The sequence below is a fragment of the Podarcis erhardii genome (assembly GCF_964252035.2).
Source record: "Podarcis erhardii genome assembly, chromosome: Z".
NCBI lineage: Eukaryota > Metazoa > Chordata > Lepidosauria > Squamata > Lacertidae > Podarcis > Podarcis erhardii.
In genome coordinates this window covers 9,436,090-9,459,921 of record NC_138504.1, presented here as the reverse complement: position 1 = coordinate 9,459,921, position 23,832 = coordinate 9,436,090, and the positions used below count along the sequence as shown (strand labels likewise).

The 23,832-nt window shown below is 42.5% G+C and overlaps 1 protein-coding gene and 1 long non-coding RNA gene across 6 annotated transcripts in view; one reads left to right on the top strand and one right to left on the bottom strand.

Annotated features, from left to right (window-relative positions):
- LOC309334074 overlaps nucleotides 1-23,832 on the top strand; it is a 120,484-nt gene that overhangs the window by 84,748 nt on the left and 11,904 nt on the right. The gene's annotated exons all lie outside the window — the stretch shown is intronic.
- GPR50 (G protein-coupled receptor 50) overlaps nucleotides 6,264-23,832 on the bottom strand; it is a gene marked incomplete at its 5' end in the record, with an annotated part of 73,633 nt that continues 56,064 nt past the window's right edge. For both annotated transcript variants that reach the window (XM_081848143.1, XM_081848142.1), the window contains one exon: nucleotides 6,264-7,801. In XM_081848143.1, the coding sequence (XP_081704269.1) occupies nucleotides 6,936-7,801 (866 nt within the window). In that variant the 3' untranslated portion in view covers nucleotides 6,264-6,935. The remainder of the gene's footprint in view (nucleotides 7,802-23,832) is intronic.

The window sequence follows — 23,832 nt, the reverse complement described above, 5'->3', positions numbered from 1 at the left end:
ATATTGTGCATTCCACTTTGTAACTAATGGGTTATGATATACAGAAGCCCTGCTCCAGCAGCTACAGGATACACACAGAAGAGGCTACTTCAAATATGTTGAGGGGAAATCAACTTTGGAGAAAACAGACCACTTGTTTTCTCCTGCTCTGGAGGTAGGTCTCGAACCAATGGCTTCAATCTCTGAGAAAGGAGATTCTGACTAAACATCAGGAAAAAACTTTCCGACAGTAAGAGCTGTTTGACAGTGGAAAGAGGTTGTAGACTCTCCCTCCTCTGAAGTTTTCAAGCAGAGGTTGGGTGGCAACCTGTCAGGGATGCTTTTGCTGAGATTCCTGCATTGCAGAGGGTTGGGCTAGATGACGCTTTCAACTCTGCAGTTCTATGATTCTATGATTGTGCCCCATGGAACTCTGACTTGTAGCAATAACCTTTCCAGCTTTTGGCTCGGTTTGACCTCACACCTAGAGGAAGCTATTGAGCGAAATGAGGGCTCTTATATCTCAGCCTCTGATGGGTTTGGGGAGCTGCCAAAGAGTCATTTGGCAATTCACTTCTGATTCAAACAAGCTGCAGTGCTCTTCAGAAGGCCCAAACATCAATTGCTTTTAAATGAGACTTTGCATTTAATAATCCCTTTTCTTTCTTTTACGTAGCTGGCAGGTGGAACATCAAAAGTTTTCTTTTTGTATCTTTCTCTAATATTTCTTTTGCTTTCTCTCTCTCTATTTCTTTTTCTTCTTCTTCTTCTTCTTCTTCTTCTTCTTCTTCTTCTTCTTCTTCTTCTTCTGGAGTTCCATGTCTGGGGCCTTTTATTAAAGTCTATAAATTGTATACTCATAGAGGTGGTGGATGATTTATGGAGGGCCCTGGGTGAGAGACAGGGAAAGGTAGGTTTCCCGGGATGAAAGGCTAGGAGGAGCTACAGTCTGTAAGGGCTAATAATTACTTTTAAGAGAGGATCCATATTCCACTTATCTGATTTGTATTTCTTTAGTCACTATTTTACTGTATTACAGAATTTTTAAATTACAAATCTCATTCGAACCTGCCTGGTCAAAAAACACACAACCAAAACAAAGCTAGATTGCATCAGCCAGGAGGGCTGTAGTTATCAGACCAGGGGTAGAGAAAGAATCTAACTCTTTCCTTTCTTAGCTCTACTGAAGTCCTTAGGAGAACTCTTCTTCTAAAATTGGCATTGACTTTGGGGGGAAATCCTGCATAGGCATTCTCTCCCCTCCACACAAATACTAGCTTAAAAGGAGGTGTTTTCTAACTCAATGGAATCTGGTTTCTATCTGGTTTCTCTGCCTGGTTGCTCAGTCAACTTCTCTAAATGAACCATTTAAAAAATAAATTTAGGACCTAAAATTTAGCAATTCACACATGCATACATTATTTCACATGAACTATAATCCAATTATGAACATATAATAAAAATGTGGAAAACCAAAAATCTCTCAAAAGGTTTTTTTAACCTTGCTTTCTATTTTTATTCCAAACCTTATAAATTATTGAAAACACGGCAACTTACAATAATGACTTTTATTTTCCCAAACCGAAAACCTAGATTAAGGTAAATCCTTTTTTTATTAAGCAGACCTAAATCCAGTGAATGGAGTACACCTAATTATATTTCTACTGCTCTGCATTTCAACTGAGACAATTATTATATATAATAAAAGGGGAACTGAATCAACACAGAATAGACACTGAAATTAAACTTTCCAAACATCTCTCATTAACAAGCTCTTGCATTTAAAGATCTTAAACCAAATCAATTGAACTCTTTAACAAATCCATTTATGTAGGAATGAAAATCACGGGAGACGAGCAGTGGGTGTCACGAGAGGCGTCTGCCGGGAAAAGTCCCGGGAACTCTCTTTTATTGAATATTACAAACATTGCCACAGGTGTGCTTGTGGCTGATTGGTTGATACAAACACAAAGAAACTCGTTGCTTATTGGTTAATGCAAATGCAAGGCGGGAATTACATGTGAGGGGTGGGAATTACATGTGAACATTAATCACTGGTAGATTAAAGGCTGGGAAACGAGGTTGGGACTAGACAAGCATGAAACCTCCTAATTAATAATAACTAAAGATTAATATGGCATAAAACAATTACTAATGATTGATCATAACATGAAAGAATACAATAATCAAGTTCTATAGATGTGGTCAGCTATGCATGGAGAACAAGTCACCATGAACTTAAGGTGAACTGAACGATGAGAGAATGTCTTGGTGTTTGGAACAGGTTCGTACAGTGTGTGCAGAAACAGAGAAAAGATTATAAGCAAGACTTCCCAGAATGCAAGAGAAAAGAAGCAATGCTTCCCATAAGGCCACAGTTATGTGCAGAGGGAAAACATATGTGCAGAAGGAAAACTTCCCTTTACTAATTGTACTATCCAAATATGGACAATCTGACAATGTAAATTTGCACCTATTATGTCTCCATTAATCCTATTATCGTACCACCCAGATTTTTTTCCAGCAAGGCAATCTGAACACTGGGAATCCAAAGGTTTAGACACATTACAAGATTTATATACAAATAATCAACCAATATCTATTAACCTGATAACATTAACTTTGTCAAACATTTACACAAACTAGATTTTAATCAAATTCATACTTTTAGTACAAAAGAACATTTAAAAATACAAGCTTTGAGACTCTTAAGGCAACTTTAAAATTTATTAAGCACAATGGAGGTGGAATGATTAGTTTCTAAATTGTACTCTAGCTTATGGATCTATGGAACAATTTAAAAAGATATGGGAACTAGATACTGGCACACAAATTACAGTGGTACCTCTGGATGCGAACGGAATCTGTTCTGGAGCCCCGTTCACTTCCAGAAGCGAACGCAACCCGCGTCTGCGCATGCGCAGTTTGCAATTTGCCGCTTCTGTGCATGATGTCATTTTGACCGTCTGCACATGCGCAAGCGGCAAAATCCAGAAGTAACACGCTCCGTTACTTCCAGGTCGCCGCAGTGCGCAACCCGAAAATATTTATCCCAAAGCTACTTCAACCCGAGGTATGACTGTATTCCCAAGGATTGGAATAAAATTTGGGAATTATGACCCTTAAAATCTGTTTCCGTTTTTTCTTAAAATTATTACACAGTTGGTATCACACTCCTTTGCAAAGGTAAAAAAATGTTTTCTTCTATATCACCTAATTGTTGGAGGGGTTGCAATAAACTTTGTACATATTGTCATTTAGGGTAGGAATGTCCATTTGTGTAAGATTTTTGGAATTTGATTTTGACAGAAATAATAGATGTTACTAAAGAAACTATTGTTTGTTGCCAAAATCTAATGTTATTGAATATTTTTGTGGATACCAATGTAAATATATTGTCAGAAAGAATGGTCTTATATATTATCTTGGCAGCACAAATAGTAATTGCAACTCAGTGGAAACCAGCCCAAAATCTGACACTGGGCGTTTGATGCCACTCACTCTGGAATATAGATGTAGTGGAGAAGATCACACATGATTTGAGATTTTAACAAGGTCTAGGTTCTTCAGGGACACGGGTGGCGCTGTGGTCTAAACCACTGAGCCTCTTGGGCTTCCCGATCAGATGGTCAGCGGTTCGAATCCCCATGACGGGGTGAGCTCCCGTTGCTCGGTCCCATCTCCTGCCAACCTAGCAGTTTGAAAGCACACCAGTGCAAGTAGATAAATAGGTACCGCTCCAGTGGGAAGGTAAACGGCTTTTCTGTGCGCTGCTCTGGTTTTGGTGTTCCTTTGCTCCAGAAGCGGCTTAGTCATGCTGGCTACGTGACCCGGGAAAACTGTCTGCAGACAAACGTTGGCTCCCTCGGCCAGTAAAGTGAGATGAGCGCCGCAACCCCAGAGTCAGTCACAACTGGACTTAATTGTCAGGGGTCCTTTACCTTTACCTTTACCTTTAGGTTCTCCAGACACCTTTTATATGATTTGAAATTCTTTACAACATATACAACATTGCTTTCAAGACAATCCTTGTCACAAGCCTGTCAAATCTGGAACTAGACTTGATAATCTGATGAAATTGACAGTCTTTACTTAGACTTTGCTATTCTGACTCATGTGCAACTACTCATTCTGCATGCCTATTTTATGGTTTTGTATTTTAATTTTAGTCTGTTGTTATAATTGTCCTTTCTGTTTGAATTACATTGGGGAGGGTTCAGTCTCCCCTTCATTCAGCCTCTGGTTCCATTAATTATCACCCCTTGCTGAGGCAAATTGCATTTTTTAAAGAAACAAAAAACAAATACACCATTTTGCAGGCTAGATAAGACGTATTTAATATCACCTGCAGTTTGCCCTTGTGTGTGTGGCTGTAAACCAGTTCAAAATTCAAGTTTTAGTAAGACTGCTGTATTGCAGATTATATATCTATATGGACAAAGGGGAGGCTGGTCGGGCAAAAGATTCCTGCATTGTAGGGAGTTGGGCCAGGGGGCCCTTGTGGTCCCTTCTAACTCTACAATTCTATAAGTCTAAGGTGAGGTAGAGCCCTACCATTATTTTTTCTGCACTCTAAAAATCCAAACCTCTGTAGCAATGCCATATTCATAAATTTCCTATAACTGAGGGTAGAGTACCAGCAAATTTGTCAATTTGAGTTTCTCTCTGTTCTTCAGTTCTGCAGCCTCGTTCTCAAGTCTCCACATTTCCACATCAGCTTGAGCTGCTTTAAAAGAAAAGTCCTCATGAAAATTCATCAGTTTTTTGTGTGTGAGCTTCTCCTAATATACATTTCTTCCTATGGGAAAATAACTGCTCTCCAATTTTACAGCAATTTCTCCCCAATTTCTGATTTTTGTCAATCAGAATTGATCTCAACTGATTAATTCAACCAATTTGTTGATTAAACATTGCAGAGCTAGCTAGACTTCTGGTCTTTCCCAAATGATAGGATTACCCATACCTGGGCTTGCAGAGAGAGGGCACAGTGTTGCTTAGGAGAAAGACACACATCACAGAAAGTAAGACAAATGACCTCCAGATGTTGCCAGGACTACAGCATCCTAGAAATTCATTGTCCTGGCTGGTGCTGATGGGAGTTGGAGTCCAGCAACACCTGCAGATTCCTCACCCTGGATATAAAGAGAGAACCCACAGCATAACCCTCAGCTGCCAGTGAACCTCAATTATTCCCAGCTCTGGAACTTGTCGTGCTAGGTATTCATACCAGCAAATCATATGCCAGCCCAGTCCTTGGTCTTGCCTTTCCCAGCATTCCTCTGGTGGGAGGGCTGGCTGGCTTCCTTTATATTTACATGCAGTGCATGGACAATCATGCAGATATGCATTCATCCATCTGTGGCTTTATTTTGTTTTCCAAGTGCAAACTCCACTCCCACCCCAGTGCAAACATGGCCCAAGTATTAGGGGAACAGACAATCGCAACGGGCCAGCCAATCTGTGCCCCACAAAGCTGCTTTTTGTTTCAGACTTTCTAAATTGACTCTTCCCTCCGCCGCTGAGGCTGAATTAGACACTAGAGGAATAGGTACATTCTGATGGACCGCCACAGATCCTGCTGTTCTAAACATGTCACTGCTGTATTCACATTTAAATAGCAACCCATCAACCGCAGGTTAAAAACTGATTTGCTTTGCTTTTTGCCCTGCTTTTTGGTTAAGACACTTCAATTTTTAACAGCACAGGCATACTTTTTTGTGTTTTTTTGCTATTTCCTTAAAAAATAGGCACACTTAAATAATACATTGCAAAAGGTTTGTTCTTAAGAGCATATACAAATAAAACGACCTTTCTACAGGTGAGCTCATCCTCACTGTTTTACTGTACAAGCCACTGTTCTGGGCATCCCTCTGTATTGGAAAAGCTGAGAACAGTGGCTCATACAGAAGCCCAATGGGCAGCCTCCTTCCAGGATGATTGCCGTGAGGTTACATGAGCCCTTAATGGTCTGTAATTCACCTTGCATGCCACATTAGCAGCCATCTCATGACACACTAATGTATCCAGCCTGGCAAGGACACAGCTCTTTGTTGCTAAGCTTTAAAGAAGAATTGCTGGAGATATATCATCAGGTTGGTGGCAAAACACTGGTTAACACATACAGTAATCTAATATAGCGCAAAGCTGGTCATGTGGCCTAGAGCTTTTGCACACTCCAGCAGAGGCACACCAGAAGGAGCAGAGCGTGGCACATCTGTCGGTAGAACACTACAGAGAAGGACAATGCAGTCTGCCCCCCCCCCCCCGATTTCTTGGATGCACATTCTCAAGGCTGTATGCACCCTTCTTGGAATGCTTCTTGTCTTAGGGAGTCATCGCATATGTGCAGCACATGCATCCCAAATTGATCAGGCACACTGTGGAAAGCAGCATTGAAGAGAACAACAAGACAGGCAAGCATCATCCTGCAAATCTTTACACAAATCCATGACTTCAGTGGGAATGTGAATGAGGTGTGTGTGCGTGCACGGACATGTGTGCGTGCACTAATGCTGAGAGAGGATAAACCCACAGGTCAGTGTCAGAGCACATGCATTGCACGCAGAAGGTTCAATCCCAGGCATTGTTCGCTGAAAGGGTGGGATAGACCTCTTGGCCCCAGATGCTGAAGAGTTTGATCAGCCAAAGCAGAGAGTCCTGGCCTGGATAAAAGGGTCCAGTTGAGCTTAAGGCAGTTGCCTCAAGGCAACCTTGTAAGCTGGTGGCCAAAGAAGGCTTCTTGCTTCAAAAGTGTATGCTCTTTCTCAGCAGAACCTAGGAAACCATAAGCTGACTCTCACAAAGCATAATAACAAGCCCATTGTTTGAAGAGAGAGAGAATGAGACAGAAGGTGGTGGAATCATTTGTATGAGTCAAATTTGGCCCTTGTGATAGCATGTAGAAGATGAGCTTTACATAGTGCATATGGACAGAGCGGAAAAAATAGTACTTCTATTTACAATAAAATTTCAGCCTGGTTGTTGTTTGTTCCGGCTGGGGATGGCTTGCTTTTAACCCCCTCCGTCCCACCTTTCGAGGCGTCGAGAAAGAGCAGGCGTGGACTCCAGAGGCCAAGGAGGATTCTCTTGTACTCCTTCCGGAAATTCTGGTTGAGAATGCCGTATATCACGGCATTGAGGCAGCTGTTAAAGTAAGCCATGAAGTAGCTCACCACAAAAAGCCACTCTGGAATCTGCGGGATGATCTTCGAAGGGTTGATGGAGACCGCCAGGCCGATGAAGTTTAATGGCCCCCAGCACACTGCGAACAGGACGAAGACCACAAACATGGTCAGGAAGTTCCGCACGTCAGCCGTACGCACTTTCTGCTTGCAGTCTTGCCTCACCCGGTGCTTGACCTGGATCACGAGGATCCAGATCCGAAGGTAGCAGAAGGTCACGATGGAGAGAGGGATGATGAAATGGACCACCACCACAGTGATGGTGTACGACATGCTCACTGTCTGAGCAAAAGTGCATGAATAAATCCTCTGGTCATATTGCAGGGAGCCCACGAAAAGGTTTGGCAGGATAGCCACCAGGGTCAGCAGCCACGTCAGGCAAAGGTAGCCGCAGGTGTTCTTCAGGTTGAAGAGCTTGTCATACCGGAGGCTGTGGCAAATGTAGCAGTACCTGTTGATGGCAATGGCTGTGATGTTGAAGATGGAGCCAATCACGCTGAGGCCCATGAAGAAGCCGCTGATCTGGCAGTGGATGTCACCCATGGTCCATTCATTGTGGAAGATGGCGGTCAATATAAGAGGGTAGGGATAGACAGCCACCACCAGGTCTGCCACAGACAGGCTGACCACAAAGATATTGCCTGGGTGGGGGGTGGGGAGAGAGATGAAGAAATAGTTAAACCCCTGGCTTGTGTAAATATTAATATCCAAAGAACATCTGACCCAGCTTTCAGGGCACACCACCAGCTTACAGAAGAGTTCTGAAGCATAAAATTGCACCAGATTTAAACTTCAGCCACTGGTTTAAAACTGGTAGCAGCTAATAAAAATTGTACGGTATTTGTTTCTCTGACTTTCAAGTTGTGGAATGAAGAGGCCAGATGAGAAATGCACTGTTATGGGAATATAGCTTTGTAGTGGTAATTTTGGGCAGGAGTAGGGAAGAATTCTACTCAATACAAAGTGATCAATTCAATCAACTGCAAATTCCTCCACTCCCTTGGGCACCCAGATCACTCCAGCTGGGTATTTCTGATTCCTTCCATTGGCTTGCCAAATGGATCCATTCCAAGAATCTGAAAATATAAATTCTGAGTTGAAATTGTTATTTAGAAGCCATACCGGTTTTGTAAACACACACACACACACACACACACACACACACACACACACAGAGGTTTTGAAAAATGCGGGCCAAGAGCTAATAAAAATATATAGAAAGGTCAACTGAGTTTAAGAAAGCAAAGGGGGTAAAAGCTAAGAAAGTGGGAAAGTAAATATTTAGCGTGGTTGGGGAGGCAATAAAAGTGTTCTGCAAACATAATAGAATTTGGCATACAGACAGAAATAAGCCTGCCATATGCTCCTGTAGCCCCAGAAAGATAAACACGAGAATCTTGTTGTGGACTATAACTTTGAAAAATCTATAGAAAACATATTTATCTCCAGATCCTTCCCATCACTGATCTTCACTTTCCTGCTGCCCACACATTTCAAGTATTCAGCTGGGAAAGAACTATAAAGTTCCTTCCGTTGTTTGGGAACACAACAACAAGGAAGCCACAACAGTTCCGATCTTGTGCTGTTGGGTGCGCAGATGGATAAGGACGTAGGAAGCTGCCTTATACTGAGACTACGGGGTCCTTCTAGCTCAACCAAGTCTACCCTGATCATCAGCTCTCCAGGGTTCCAGACAGCGGCCTCTCCCATCCCTACCTGGAGGTGTCACAGACTGGGCCAGGGACCTTCTCAATGCAAAGAAGATGCTCTACCACTGAGCTATGGTGCTTCCCAGGGTGTGTGAGAGAGAAGAAGTAGCCCAGCTCAGGAGGAGTTAAGTTCAGGAGAGTGTAGAGAGAATTAGGCTTTTCCAGGGCAGACCCAACATACTGTGCTGTCTGAAGTAATAAAGAAGTCAGGCTTGCTACACTAGCAGGCCCTCCCACTCATTCCGTTGAGTGGAGCTGTAGACTTCTGCCCTAAAGTCCTGCTCAGATGAGCAGGTGACAGCAAAGGCTGCAAGGTTTTTTAGCTGGGGCAATCAGAATAAGATCCACTATTTGACTATTGATTCAAAACCCTAAAGTGTATTTTATATAATTGACTTTTTGATTTCTATTCTTTGTATATCATATTGGTGTTTTATTGCTATGGCTGATGGCTGACACAAATAAAGATTCATTCATTCCTGCTCAATGCCCTGGGCTCAATGACCTGGGAGGTGGCATTTGAGGACTTTCTAGGGCTCTGGTGTATGTCACTATCAAAAGGATAGGCAAATCTGTCAATTTTTCCAATCTGGTAGCCAGAAGTAGAGCAGGCACAAGATACTGTTCTGTTGCATTGGCAGAATACAATTCTTCAAGTATTTATCCTAGGCCTGACCAATCCAGAGGCTTCATTCAGCCTCCCAATCAATCACAGAGGCTGTTCCACAATGATGAGGACACAGAGCTCTCTGAGCCTTTGGCAGAACTCACCAAACAAAGGCCTCAACCTCGGACCTCACAGTTCCCTGTTCAAGGCGGAGGAAACCCCTGACAGCATCTAGTGTAACACAGCAAATGTTTAACCTGCCAGAGGGCAAACGAGAAGCAGAGATTCACAACCACTTGATGATAATGCTCTTTCTTATTCAAACACTGCAATCTGTCAACGGACACTGAGAAAAGTGAGTCTGGCATGTGGAATTTCCTAGTACATAGCGCTGAAGTGAAACACGAACGGGCACTGAGGAAGTACTTGTCACTTGAGAGGCAACCATTAAATTCATGGGATCACATGCCATCCATCACCATCAGAATGACTGAAGGCAGCAGACAAGGAGCATTCGCAAGAAGCTGACATAACGATGAAGGTTTGCTACAGCAGTCCACTTGGCACTGACAACACTCTCTATAAATTCTGCTCAAATGAGAGTCTGGAATGACCATATGGTTGTGAATGTTCTGCACCACCTGCAATCTCTGGCAAGCAGTAGCAAGATTCCAGGGGTCCCATGCACTCACCCAGGGTTGTGTTTCTGCTGGGAAAATTGAGGCACAGCAAAATCTAATGTCTTTAAGAAATATGGGGTTTATTTTACACATATTTAACACCTGAAGTCTTCCATGGAGGGGGTGCAGAACATTATGCCCCAATAGTGTCTCTTGTTGCCCCTCCCATAACTTCAGCAAGCTTAACTCCAAACCAGCAGTCAGTGACGGTTTCTGGTCTTCTGTAAGAAGCTGGTAATGCCATAGATCTAGAGTACTAGAGTCTGTTAATGAAAGGTTGAAATTAATAAAAAGCAGTCTAAACCACAGAGCCTAGGGCTTGCCGATCAGAAGGTCGGCGGTTCAAATCCCCGCGACGGGGTGAGCTCCTGTTGCTCGGTCCCAGCTCCTGCCAACCTAGCAATCTGAAAGCACGTCAAGTGCAAGTAGATAAATAGGTACCACTCTGGCGGGAAGGTAAACAGTGTTTCCGTGATCTGCTCTGGTTCACCAAAAGCGGCTCAGTCATGCTGGCCACATGACCCGGAAGCTGTCTGCGGACAAACACCGGCTCCCTCGGCCTATAGAGCAAGATGAGTTGCTCCCCCAGAGTAGTACGTGACTGGACCTAATGGTCAGGGGTACCTTTAACTTTACCTTTTAGTATTTAGATAACATTTGGCACATGTGGGGGGGAAATGCGAGCTGCAGAACTGTGCCAGACTAGGAATTCCTGGGTTAGCTTATGCAAACCAGCCTGGCCAGGCTAGCTAAGTGCAAAGCCATTGAGAAGCACTGGGCCATTGAAAGGGCATTTGGCAATGCAGAAAGCTACCACTCTGAGGAGTGGACAAAACCAGGAGATCTGGGAGGTTGCCAAGGTGACAGGGGTCATGATGTCACAAAAACAGGTGTCCTTTTTGAAATCTAAAGATGTTCTGGGTACAAGGAGGAGGAAGTGGGCAGAAGTGGCTCTACCTGGAGAGGCTGCACCGAGAGACCAGGTGCCATGACTGACTGCAGCTCTGGAGCCAAGCTTGCTGAAGCTATGAGAGGGACAATGAGAGATATTATTGGGGTATAATGTTCTGCACTCCCTCTACTGAAGACTTTACGTGCAAATACTGTATGTTTAAAATAAACCCCATATTTCTTAAAGGAACTAGCCTCCACTGTGCCTCAGTTTTCCCAATGGAAACGACAATCTTGGCTGAGTGCATGGAACCCCTGGAATCTTGCTGCTGCTTGGCAGAGACTGCGGGTGACAAGAAACTTTCGTAACAATATTGGAGAAAACCCCATTGACGTTTCCTCTGATTCAGCGGTAAATATTGTGTTTCCCTGGGAGAAAGCAACAAGATTGCATGAGCCCTAAGTCAGGTTGCTGGTGGATCTTGCCCACTGCTGGGTACCCCCAAGTGGCAGAAGCTCTCTAGAAGCAAGGACTAGAAAATACTTCTGCTGCATAACTTATGGCAGCCTTCCCCAGGAATACCACCATGTGTCTTATGTGCCTCATGATGGACTGATAGGGCAGGCAGACCTGCAGAGGCTGCAGACAATGAAAGGGAATGTAATTTTCTGAACTCTGAAAGTGTTAAAGGTTAGAAATAACGCTGTCACCTGAGTTCAGTTACATTTCTCAGCATATGAAATTTTCCTGCTCAGCTGTGTTACAAATCGAGCAGCATTCCCTCCCCCCCCCCACCCAAAAAAAGTTCTTGCACTTAGAATTTGGAATCAAAGAATTACAGAATTGCAATGCAGGAATATGCAGCTGCCCCATACAGGGAATGAGTCTTTCTTTCTCTGGTGTCTTCAGTGTTGCACTGGTAACATCTTAATGCCAGGGACACTTGGGAATGTTGTTTTATAGGGCTTCTAAGAGCTTAGTCCAGGCATAGGCAAACACCAGCCCTCCAGATGTTTGGAACTACAATTCTCATCATCCCTGACACTGATCCTGTTAGCTAGGGATGATGGGAACTGTAGTCCCAAACATCTGGAGGGCTGGAGTTTGTCTATGCCTGGCTTACTATTTGCAACAGGCATCTTAAGGCTTACCCACACTTCTGCTTCTCCCGTGCCTAGAAGGCATGGGATCGAGCAGTTTCCCACTTGTCCCTGCCACTTCCTTTGGGAAAACTGCTCTGTAGCACTGAATTGGAGCAAGCGTCAATCGGGGAAAATCCAATTGATGCTTCCCTGATTCAGCATTAAGGGACGGGTTTCCTGTTAAATAGTGGGAATGATGGACGAAGGACACAGCTCTGTTAGATTCACAACTCTTTATTACGGCAGTTAGAACTGCTCCTGGAGACAGACAGACTTGCATATGTATATGGCTGCTTTATATAATACTAAGTAACTTGTAACAATAACAACTCCCAACTAGCTAACCAATCAGTGAGTTGCAGTTCTCAGTCCTTCATTTGCATACTGGTGGCCCTGAGTGAGAACTGCAGCTACTCTTATTACATTACATTTCCCCAGAGGAAGTGGCAGGACGAGCTGAAATCTGGATGAGCCCTCAGAGACCACATGCCCCAGGACTCATTGTTCCTGAGCATTCACATTACAACATGCAACGTGCAAGGAGCCTTGGAACATGTAATTCCCAGGGCGCCTGTTGATCAGAGTGAGCACTCGCGTGCCCTGGGAAGATTGCATTTCCCAACGTCTGTGTGCTTGTGGTTCTACTAGAGCAGCACCGAAGGCATTCGGTGGCAGGGGATGTTGTGAGTATTCCTAGTTACCACTGCCAGATGATAACTGGAAGGGAAAGAGAAGGGGGTGGGGCAATGTAAGTTTGGAACTGGCTAAGAAGTTTTTAGAATTGTTTTCCCAGGGGGTTTGCCCAACAGAAGTTAGATTCAGCAGACACACACACACACACACACACACACACACGAGAAACTTCAGCTCATCACTGCTATGCAAGTTTAATATACTTAAATTCAGGCAAATAACCCCTTTCCTTGCAGGAGATTTCCATTGGGAACCCACTCTTAGAAACATTTCAGGGCTGGGCCATCTCAACTGGAACAGCTCCCTCTAGGAAAAGTCACATGCATTTGGTGTAAAACCTAAGCTTATCTTGATAGAACACAGCTGCCTCCTGGACTAAAACCAGTATCTTCTCAAATCCCTTGGAACCACAAGTGTGACATCTGTAACTGAAGACATAGGAGGAGGCAGGTTTTCCCACCAGTATCTTTGGGATCTCTAGGGACAAACAAGGCATTGCTAGGCTGGTAGCCATGCCCCCCCCCCACCTCCGCCCAGTGATGAGCAAGGGTCCCTTTATAGTAAGAAGCAAAGCAGCCCCGAGTGGAACTTCCTTTTCCCTATATTGCCTCGGGCCCCTGATGTGGTTGGCTCCAGAGGCATTTGGGGGAAATGGAGAAGGTAGGCAGCTGTAGTTTCAGCCAGCACGTTTCTCTGTGGCATACACATTGCCCTGGTAAAAAGGTTTTTTAAAAGGGGGGGGGAGGAGATTGGTAGCCAGAATCAGCTCCCAGTGACCTCTCCTATGTTCATGGGTCTTGGCACCTGCCTGATCATGTCAGATGCCAGCACCAGGCCTGCAACAGACCCACTTCTCCTAGCCCTTGGTTCTCCCTGGTATGAGCCAGCAGAAGAAAACACTGGTGTGGCATCATTGTGCTGAGACTTTCACATGTCTCTGGCAGCTCCTTGAGTGGGCAGGGAACTCATGCCATGTGTCTTCTTTTACTAGATGTTATGAAGAATACGTGGGGAGGAGATGTGGGGCTGCTGAAATCAAGGGCAGCCACATAACCCTTGTATGGCTGTTACATATCATGTCTTGAACTCATTACGTATTATATATAAGCAGACAAATAGTAAAGATGTGTAGATATAGGTATTTATTTTTCTACACATCTGTCTACAAATATGGATAAAGCACAAAGACAAAACATAACAAAAGATGGCAGATTACCTAAAACCTTTTTTGACCTAACTGACAATATGGACTTGATTGATATCTGGAGAACTAAAAATCCCTTAGGGAGAGAAGGGACCTTCTTCTCTGAAGCCCAAATGACCTGGACTAGAATTGACCAAATATGGATAACTAGAGGACTGGCACCGAAGACTAGAAAGGTGGAAATCTGCCCAAAAACGTGCTCCGACCATAACGCCGTGAAGATGGAAATGAAACTAACATTAACTGGCACCTTCAGATGGAAGATGAATGACACCTTATTAAGAGATCAAGAGATTGTTAAGAAGGCCCAAAAGACTTTGAGAGATTACTTTGAAGTAAACTTGAAAACTACAGTTGAGAAAAGAGTAATCTGGGACGCAAGCAAAGCGGTCATGAGGGGGTTTCTGATACAACAAAATGCAATAAAAAAGAGAACCCAAAAGGAGAAAAAAGAAAAAAAATTGGAGAAAATAAAAGAAGGAGAGAAAAAATTAAGATCGAAACCAAAGTCACAGGAGATCCTGAGAGAAATTAAACTTTATCAAGTACAATATTTGAAACTGATAAACCAGGAAATTGAGTGGAAAATCAAACAAATGAGACAAAAGACCTTTGAATCTGCAAATAAATGTGGGAAACTGCTAGCATGGCAATTGAAAAAAAGACAGAAGCTGAATACGGTTACAAATCTTGAGGTTGAAGGAAAAAACATCCAGAACCCTGTGGAGATTAGAAAGTGCTTCCAGAGATACTTCAAACAACTCTATACCAAGGGGCCACAGAATGAGACTGAGATAGATCAATTTTTAAGAATAAATGGATTACAAAAAATATCTCAAGAAAATGAGACAACATTGAACCATAAAATAACTGAACAGGAGATTGAAGGTGCCATTCAACACATGCAATTAGGCAAATCTCCAGGACCGGACGGATTAACCTCCAAGTATTATAAGACTTTGAAAGACTATCTAATTCAACCATTAAAGGAGGTATGCAACGAGATTCTGGAGGGAAAGAAGGCGCCGGAGTCGTGGAAAGAAGCTTTCATCACATTAATACCGAAATCTGAATCTGAAAAGACACAACTTAAGAACTACCGTCCCATATCCCTTTTAAATGTGGATTATAAAATTTTTGCAGACATCTTAGCTAATAGATTAAAAAGAGTTCTAAATGAAGTGATACATAAAGATCAGGCAGGCTTTCTCCCAGGTAGACATTTATCTGATAATACAAGGAATATTATTGACATTTTGGAGTTACTACAAGAGAATATTAACACAAAAGCAGTTTTAATTTTTATTGATGCGGAGAAGGCCTTTGACAATATTTCTTGGAATTTTATGAAGAAAAACCTTAAAGGAATGGGAGTGGGACGGGGGTTTGAAAATGGCATAGAAGCGATTTATTCAGAACAAAAAGCAAAATTGATAGTTAACAATGTGGTGTCAGAAGAGTTTAGAATAGAAAAGGAACACGACAGGGATGCCCTATCTCTCCATTGTTATTTATATTGGTCCTGGAGGTGCTGTTAAACATGATTAGAAGGGACCGGTTGATTCAAGGAATTAGGGTCAGAGCTAAACAATACAATACAAACTGAAAGCTTTCGCAGATGACCTGGTTTTGACATTACAGGAGCCAGAATCTAGTACAAAAAGGGTGTTAGAATTGATTCAAGAATTTGGTCATGTAGCAGGATTTAAATTGAATAAACAAAAACTAAGGTTTTAGAGAAAAACCTGACAACAATGGAAAAAGAAAGGTTTCAGAAGGAGACAGACTTAACTGTGGTTAAGAAAGTGAAATACCTAGGGATCAATATGACAGCTAAAAATTTGTTTAAAGATAACTATGAGAAATGTTGGTCAGAAGTCAAAAAGGATCTAGAAATTTGGTCAAAATTGAAGCTTTCCTTGTTGGGTCGGATTGCTGCTATAAAGATGAATGTATTGCCTAAGATGTTATTTTTGTTTCAAACTTTGCAAATCGTGGACAAAATGGATTGTTTCAAGAGGTGGCAAAGAGACATTTCTAAATTTATCTGGCAGGGCAAAAAGCCCAGAATAAAATTTAAAATATTGACAGATGCTAAAGAAAGAGGGGGGTATTATGAATCAGCAGCTTTCTGCTGGTTGAAAGATTGGCTAGTTCTTGAGAACACTGACATTTTGGATTTGGAAGGGTTCAATAATATCTTTGGGTGGCATGCATATTTGTGGTACGACAAGGTAAAAGCTAATAGAGTATTTAAAAACCATATTGTCAGAAAAGCTTTGTTTAATGTCTGGACAAGATACAAAGACCTATTGGAAAACAAGACTCCAAGGTGGCTATCGCCCATGGAGGCTAAGGCTCTGAAAAAACTCAATATGGAGGCTAAATGGCCAAAATATTGGGAGATATTGGAACAAGATCGAGACACACTGAGACTGCAGAGTTTTGAGAAACTAAAAGATAAAGTGCGAGATTGGTTACATTATTATCAAATAAGAGAAGCCTTTAATTTGGATAAAAAAATAGGCTTCCAGGTGGAAAAATCGAAATTGGAATCAGAATTGTTAGAACCTAAAACTAAGATACTTTCGAGAATGTACAACTTGCTGCTAAAATGGAATACTCAGGATGAAACTGTTAAATCAGCTATGATCAAATGGGCACAAGACATTGGTTATAATATCATGTTTGCTGACTGGGAAAAGTTGTGGACCACTGATATGAAGTTTACGGCATGTAATGCCTTAAGAGAAAATATTATGAAAATGATATATAGGTGGTACATGACCCCAGTCAAGCTTGCAAAAATTTATTATCTGCCTGACAATAAATGTTGGAAATGTAAAGAAACTGAGGGAACATTCTTTCACCTTTGGTGGACATGCCCAAAGGTTAAGGCTTTCTGGGAAATGATATATAACGAACTAAAAAAGGTATTTAAATATACCTTCTCTAAGAAACCAGAGGCCTTCCTTTTGAGTATTGTCAGCCAATCGGTGCTAAAGAAAGATAGAACATTTTTTATGTATGCAACAACTGCAGCAAGAGTGCTTATTGCAAAGTATTGGAAGACACAAGATTTGCCCACCCTGGAAGAATGGCAGATGCAAGTGATTGGCTATATGGAATTGGCAGAAATGACCGGCAGAATCTGAGACCGGGGAGAAGAATCGATGGAAGAGGACTGGAAGAAATTCAAAGATTACCTCCAAAAACATTGTGAAATGTTTGAATGTTAAAAAGATGTTGGATATAAAAAATAATATAGCATTAGGGATTTGGTAAAAAGAAATATGTAAAAATGATTTGGAAAAGAAGGGATAAGACCAGAGTATTATTATGTTGTGATTAAACAAATGACATAAAGGATTAAGCTACAGAGAGTATGTGATAAAATGGTTTTAAAAGAAAAGGAAATTAATTGCATAATAGTCTGAAATATATAATATTGAATATGATTGGAAAGAGGGCAGGAAATTGCTAAAATTGATTGTGTAAAGGGGAACACAGAAAAGGGAGATGTGAGGAAGTCAGGAAAGAGGGTTACAAAGATAGTAATGTAAACAATAATTTTTTCTTTTTGTATTTGTTGTTTTTGTTGTGCTGTTTTTGATTGTTGTATTTTGTGTTTGTGATTTGGATTTGTTCTGAAAAACCTCAATAAATATATATATATAAAAAAAACAAATAGTAAAGATGTGTTATGGAAATTATGGGGCAGGGCATATCTTTAAAGTTGTTAACAGTTACAAATATTATGCCTGAATGTATCCTTTCGACTTTACAGGTCAGGGAATATACCGAGCTTTATGAATCATATAAAATCAACACCTTTGCCAAGTTCCTCCATTCCAACACCATTTTGCCCTTGGAAAAAGGACTCTTTCCCCTGCCACCTCCCCAAGCTTGAAGACATGTATACACACCTCCTACCCCAGGGAATGCCCAGAGGGGACAATTGCTGGGCTCCTTGTTCTCCAAGGGAAGCCAACTCTCATCACCAGACTTGCCTCAGGCTGCAGACATGCAAAGGAAGTTCTATTGTACTTTGGGTGGTGGGACTTCAGAGGTGTTTGCCTGTGCTAATCTTATATCTGGATCTTGCCCTGACATGTCTGCTTATGCTAATCTTGTACCAAGGACTTGTCCGGACATGTTTGCCAAGGTTAAACTAGTGTAACCCCTGTCTACCCCTCCCCTTTTGTGACATGTCAGTGATGTGGCAATAATGTATCAGTGATGCTAAACGAACTGTATTCTGTGATATGGTGGGAAACTTTTAAAAGTCATTGCCACCCTATCCTCAGGGTTCAAAATTCCTCTTTGAAGCTGTTGTGCAATAAACTTTGGTCTACAGCTATTTGCTCTGGTTGGTGGCTGGACTCCTTCCTTTATTCCGCAGGGACCCGTGGGCTCTAACCGACGAGCTGGGTGACTGAGCAGCCTCGCACCGAGATTTCCCCGTTACAGATGCATTGCCAATATTTGGCAAAAACATAATGTTCAGATGAACCACTGAGGACTAGGATCATTGGAAGCTGCCACATACAGAGTCAGACTATTAGTCCATCCAGCTCATTATTATCTACACTAACTGGAAGCAGCTCTCCAGGGTTTCAGAAGGACATTCCCACCCCTACCTGGCGATACTGGGGGTTGAACCTGAGACCTTCTGCATGCAAAACAAATGCTCTACCTGTTTTCCCCAAATTTAAAAAAAGGTAAAGGGACCCCTGACCATTAGGTCCAGTCGTGACTGACTCTGGGGTTGCGGCGCTCATCTGGCTTTATTGGCCAAGGGAGCTGGCGTACAGCTTCCGGGTCATGTGGCCAGCATGACTAAGCCACTTCTGGCAAACCAGAGCAGCACACAGAAACGCAGTTTACCTTCCTGCCGGAGTGGTACCTATTTATCTACTTGCACTTTGACATGCTTTAGAACTGCTAGGTTGGCAGGAGCAGGGACCGAGCAACGGGAGCTCACCCCGTCGCGGGGATTCGAACCGCCGACCTTCTGATCGGCAAGTCCTAGGCTCTGTGGTTTAACCCACAGTGCCACCCATGTCCCTCTTCCCTAAATTAACAACCAATTAAATGAATTAGCAACCCACCTCTAATATTGTCTGCAGTCCAGCTTCTGTCTAGCTTAACCAAGCTATCACCCATCTTTCCTGCTCTACCAAGACGATTTTCCAAACCCCTGCAGAAAGTAGTAAATCCTGCTCAGTTTTCAGCTGGATTTGTGACATTATGACATTCCAGCAAAGGAAATTGGAGACAGCTGCATCACCTCAAACACCAGGCTGGACTCAGATGAGTGAGTCAGCACATCTCTGCTACTAATTTCTGGCTACTCTCATGTCAACCAGATTTTTCCAATCTCTATTTTGACAGCCATAAAATCTGAAAAAGAAATTGTGGTTTTCTAATCAGCTGTCAGTCAAAATAGGCCTTTTTCATTATATTCTGAGCTTTGCCAAAAGGACAGAAGGACCTACTTTGACATTTTATAATAGATTTGCATATTATTTCATTTGCAGAAGTATTCATAACAATTCTGAGGAGTCCTCATAAAAATCAGATTATTTATAGGTTTCCCTTTTCCACTGAACGGAAAGCTACAACCATCCTTTATACAGAACACAGGAAGCGGCCTGACCCTGAGACCATCTAGCTTAGTACTGGCAACTCCCCACTTGAGCGGAATCAACTCATGCACACATGCATGGTGGCACAAAATAAATAAATAAATACATTCAAACCCAGAAGTGGTGGGAGAGAGCTGAAAAGTGCTCGTGGTTCGTAAGGAGACCCTCCCCAGAGCCTGAAGAGGATCTCAGCAAGCCAAAATTCAATAAGTAAAGGTTTAAATTCCTTTTTTTAAAAAAAAAAAAAACTTATGGGCTCCAAAATGGCATGTGGGAGCTCTCACAACTGTGGCAGCTGTTGGGCAGGAAGCTGTATTGCTCAGACGCATTGTTCCCTGTCCTTTCTGGCCATCTGAAGACAAAGAGCATGGAGAGCAGCTAAAAAAACAGGTGTTTAGAGGCTTTAGATGATGCTCATTTTACTTATGCATGCAGAGGCCCACAACATAACCCCAATGAAAGCAGGGGGAGTTGCCTGTGCTGTCTAGACACTTCCGGGTTTCTGTTATGTACAGTCATACCTCGGGTTGAAGTTGCTTCAGGTTGAGCGCTTTCGGCTTGCGCTCCGCAGCGACCCGGAAGTAACGGAGCGCTTTACTTCCGGTTTTCGCCACTCGTACATGCGCAGACGGTCAAAATGACATCATGCACATGTGCAGCAGCAGCAAATCGTGACCCACGCAGACGCGCAGATGCAGGTTGCCTTCGCTTCTGGATGCAAACGGGGCTCCGGAACGGATCCCGTTCGTATCCAGAGGTACCACTGTATTAAGATTAGCTGCAGTTCTCACTCAGGGCCACCAGTATGCAAATGAAGGATTGAGAACTGTCGCTCACTGATTGGTTAGCTAGTTGGGAGTTGTTACTGTTACAAGTTACTTAAAGCAGCCAGCTAGGCTGCAGTCAGTCTGACTCCATGAGCAGTTCTAACTGCTGTAATAAAGAGCTGTGAATTCAACAGAGTTGTGTCCTTCCTCCATCTTTCCCACTATTTAACAGTTTCAGAAAGGGGTGTCTTCCAATCCTACGTGGATTGAAAGAAGAGGTCTTTTGCATGCAAAGAAGATAATCCACCACAGTTACACCCCATCTGTGCATCCCATCCCACCTCTATTACAATTATTTGTAATAACCATTTTATCGTCAGAACAACTCAATCAATTAGATCTGTAAAAATCAGGCATGGATATGCTAATAGATCCATGAATCAGTCAACCCAAGTCCTCTTTAAATTTATACAAAATAATAATAATACAAAAAACATAAGAATAAATATTGTCAGCTCACATTAATAAGAATAATCCATCAGCCATCACTGATATATATTAATATACACCATCCATCTGCTCTGTTAATAATAATTTTTTTCATTGAAAAATTGCTTCCCATGAAGCATTCCAAAGCAATTTACATCTACAAAGATTACATACATAAAAGCAGTTAAAACAATTAAGAGTGGGAAACAGTGGGATGCAATTCAAAATTAATACATGCCTCTAAATCTGCCTAAACCACTAACAGCATCTGTGGTGGAGCATAAACCACCAAAGTGGCTCATTTCGCATAGAAATCCATTCCTAATCCATCCGTCCAAAACATTTAAGCACCTTTTTGTGTATGTTTGTATTTAAAAGGACTTTTCCCCACTTGGGAATAACTGGGAGGCCAAGGCAACGCTACTTAGGATGGCAGGAACCCAACACAAACAAAATGAAGCCATTTTGCTCTGTTGAGTCCAAGAATTATGCAAACCAGACAGAGGTCTTTAATTTTAGCACAAAGCCATCCCAGAGTAGTACTGGGATGCATGTTCCACGTGCTTCTCAATCCCTTTTAGATCAGTTCTGGGATCAAGGGAGGCTTAAGTATTGGGTAATGCTGAGCACCTGGAAAATATGCCTTATTAAGCATTAGTGGAAGTTAACCCATTGCCCATGGTGGCTGGTGCCCTTTTGGGGCCAGTGGGGCTGGATGCAGGGAGTACGCAGAGTAGGCAGAGCCAGAACAGACAGCAGGCAGATCCAGATACTTACAACAGAGAGAGGCTGTTCTGGTTTTGCTCCCATCTTCCTCTTGTCTGAGTTCAGCAAGGGCAACACTGAGACTAAAGAAGAAGTAGCAAATGCTATCACCCCTGAACTGGCTGTAAGTCAGGAGGAAGAGAGGTGGAGGCTGACTGAGTTTGTTGGGGGCAGTGCCTCATTTGCCCAAATGGACCAAGCCTCCACTGCGTATGGAGAAGCTCTTTAAGTTTAAAAGTCCTTTATGATTGCAGTGCAGAAGGATGTCAAAGACACCAGTCTGTTATCAGTGATGCTGGGGGCTGATGGAGAAGTTTCACAGACATGAACAGAAACATTAGAGAAGCAGGTGAAACTGGGAAGAAGTAGTGATGGACAGTTCTCTATTTACCTCCTCATCCAAGAGGTTTTGGTGACAAGATGAATCACCGGTGCTTCTCTTACTGCTTGCTGTCAGTGTCTTAGTTTTATACCACCTTGCCCGGAAATATTCCGCCCCAAATAGAGGCCAACTTTGTGCGGCCTTTATTGATTTAAAGGCCGCTTTTGACAGCATCCCCAGAGGATTACTTTGGGGAAAATTAGCACGATGGGGAATAGACAAAAGACTTTTGTGGCTAATAACTAAATTGCATGACGGATCGGCCGCTAGGGTGAGAATCACGCCGGCCGGCGACCTCTCAAATTCAGTAACCATCAATAGAGGTGTCTGTCAAGGATGTATCCTTGCTCCGACCCTTTTTAATCTATTTATAAGTGATATGAGGGCGCCTCTGATAGATTCTCAAGAAACGATCCACCACCACCCCATCTTGCCCAATATCGTTGCCCCCTTCTACTCTACGCAGACGACGCAGTGATCCTATCTTTCTCAAGAGTTGGCCTTAGGAGGGCATTAAAAATTTTTGATGTTTACTGCAAATCAAATTTTCTTACAATTAATCATGCCAAGTCCAAAGTCCTAATTTTCACCAAGAGTCGAAAAACCTTTAATTGGAGAATAGACGGAAAAGCCATTGACCAAGTCTTTAAATTTCAGTACTTGGGAGTCCTTCTCCAACACAACATGGGCTGGAAGGTCCATCTTGCATGTGTATTAAACAGAGCTAAAGCCCTTTCCTTTGCGCTACTGCGTTTTTTCTTTTCAGATGGGGCTTTCCATATTCCATCAGTGTTAAAAGTTTTCAAGGCAAAGGTGATTGCAACAATAGCATATGCAATTCCAATATGGGGGTCTTTTGTTAATCTAACCCAATTGGAGGTAATCCAAAGCCAGCTTCTAAGAAGGTTGCTAAAATTACCCAGGTGTGTAGGCAATACTGCTATACGACTCGAACTAAATGTTACATCTCTAGAAACCACATTATGGAAATGCATCCTCTGTTACTGGTTGGCATTATGGCATAAACTTCCAAATCTCCACTTGATACAGTGTCTCTGGCGAGATGACTTCCCTAGCCCTTGGGCAAAAATAATACATGGGAAACTTGTGTCCTTAGGACTATCTCCATCTGAACTACTAAAATTGGATTTAATTTCTGCCAAGAGAATTATAACTCACAAATTAGAGGAGATGGATTTACAATTTAATATTGCGACAGGTGGTGGCACCTGTTCGCCGATAAACCTTGGCTTAACACCACCAACGAATCTTCCATCTTATTTAACTACCTTATCTGTGGTGATGCACAGGTATGCCTTTATAAAGGCTAGATTCAATGTTTTCCCATCAAATGTGTTGGGTAACAGACTCTCCAACGGACAGATCTCACTCCTATGTGACTGTAAAAGTGGATCTATAGAATCGTTATATCATATAATCTTCTGTTGTCCATTACATTCGGCTTTACGGTCCAAGTTTCTGGCCCCATATTTATCGAGAATTGCTGACAGACCTCAGGAAGCCCAAATAATATACTTATTAAACGACGAAGACACAAGTAGATCCCTTGCAGTCGCTAGATACCTGATTAATGTCTTATTTCAAAAGAGGAGAAATGGATCACTGTATGACTCTGACAGCTTAGCTAAACTTAAGAACCATCAATAAGTGTCAGAACTAAGACGCATATCCCC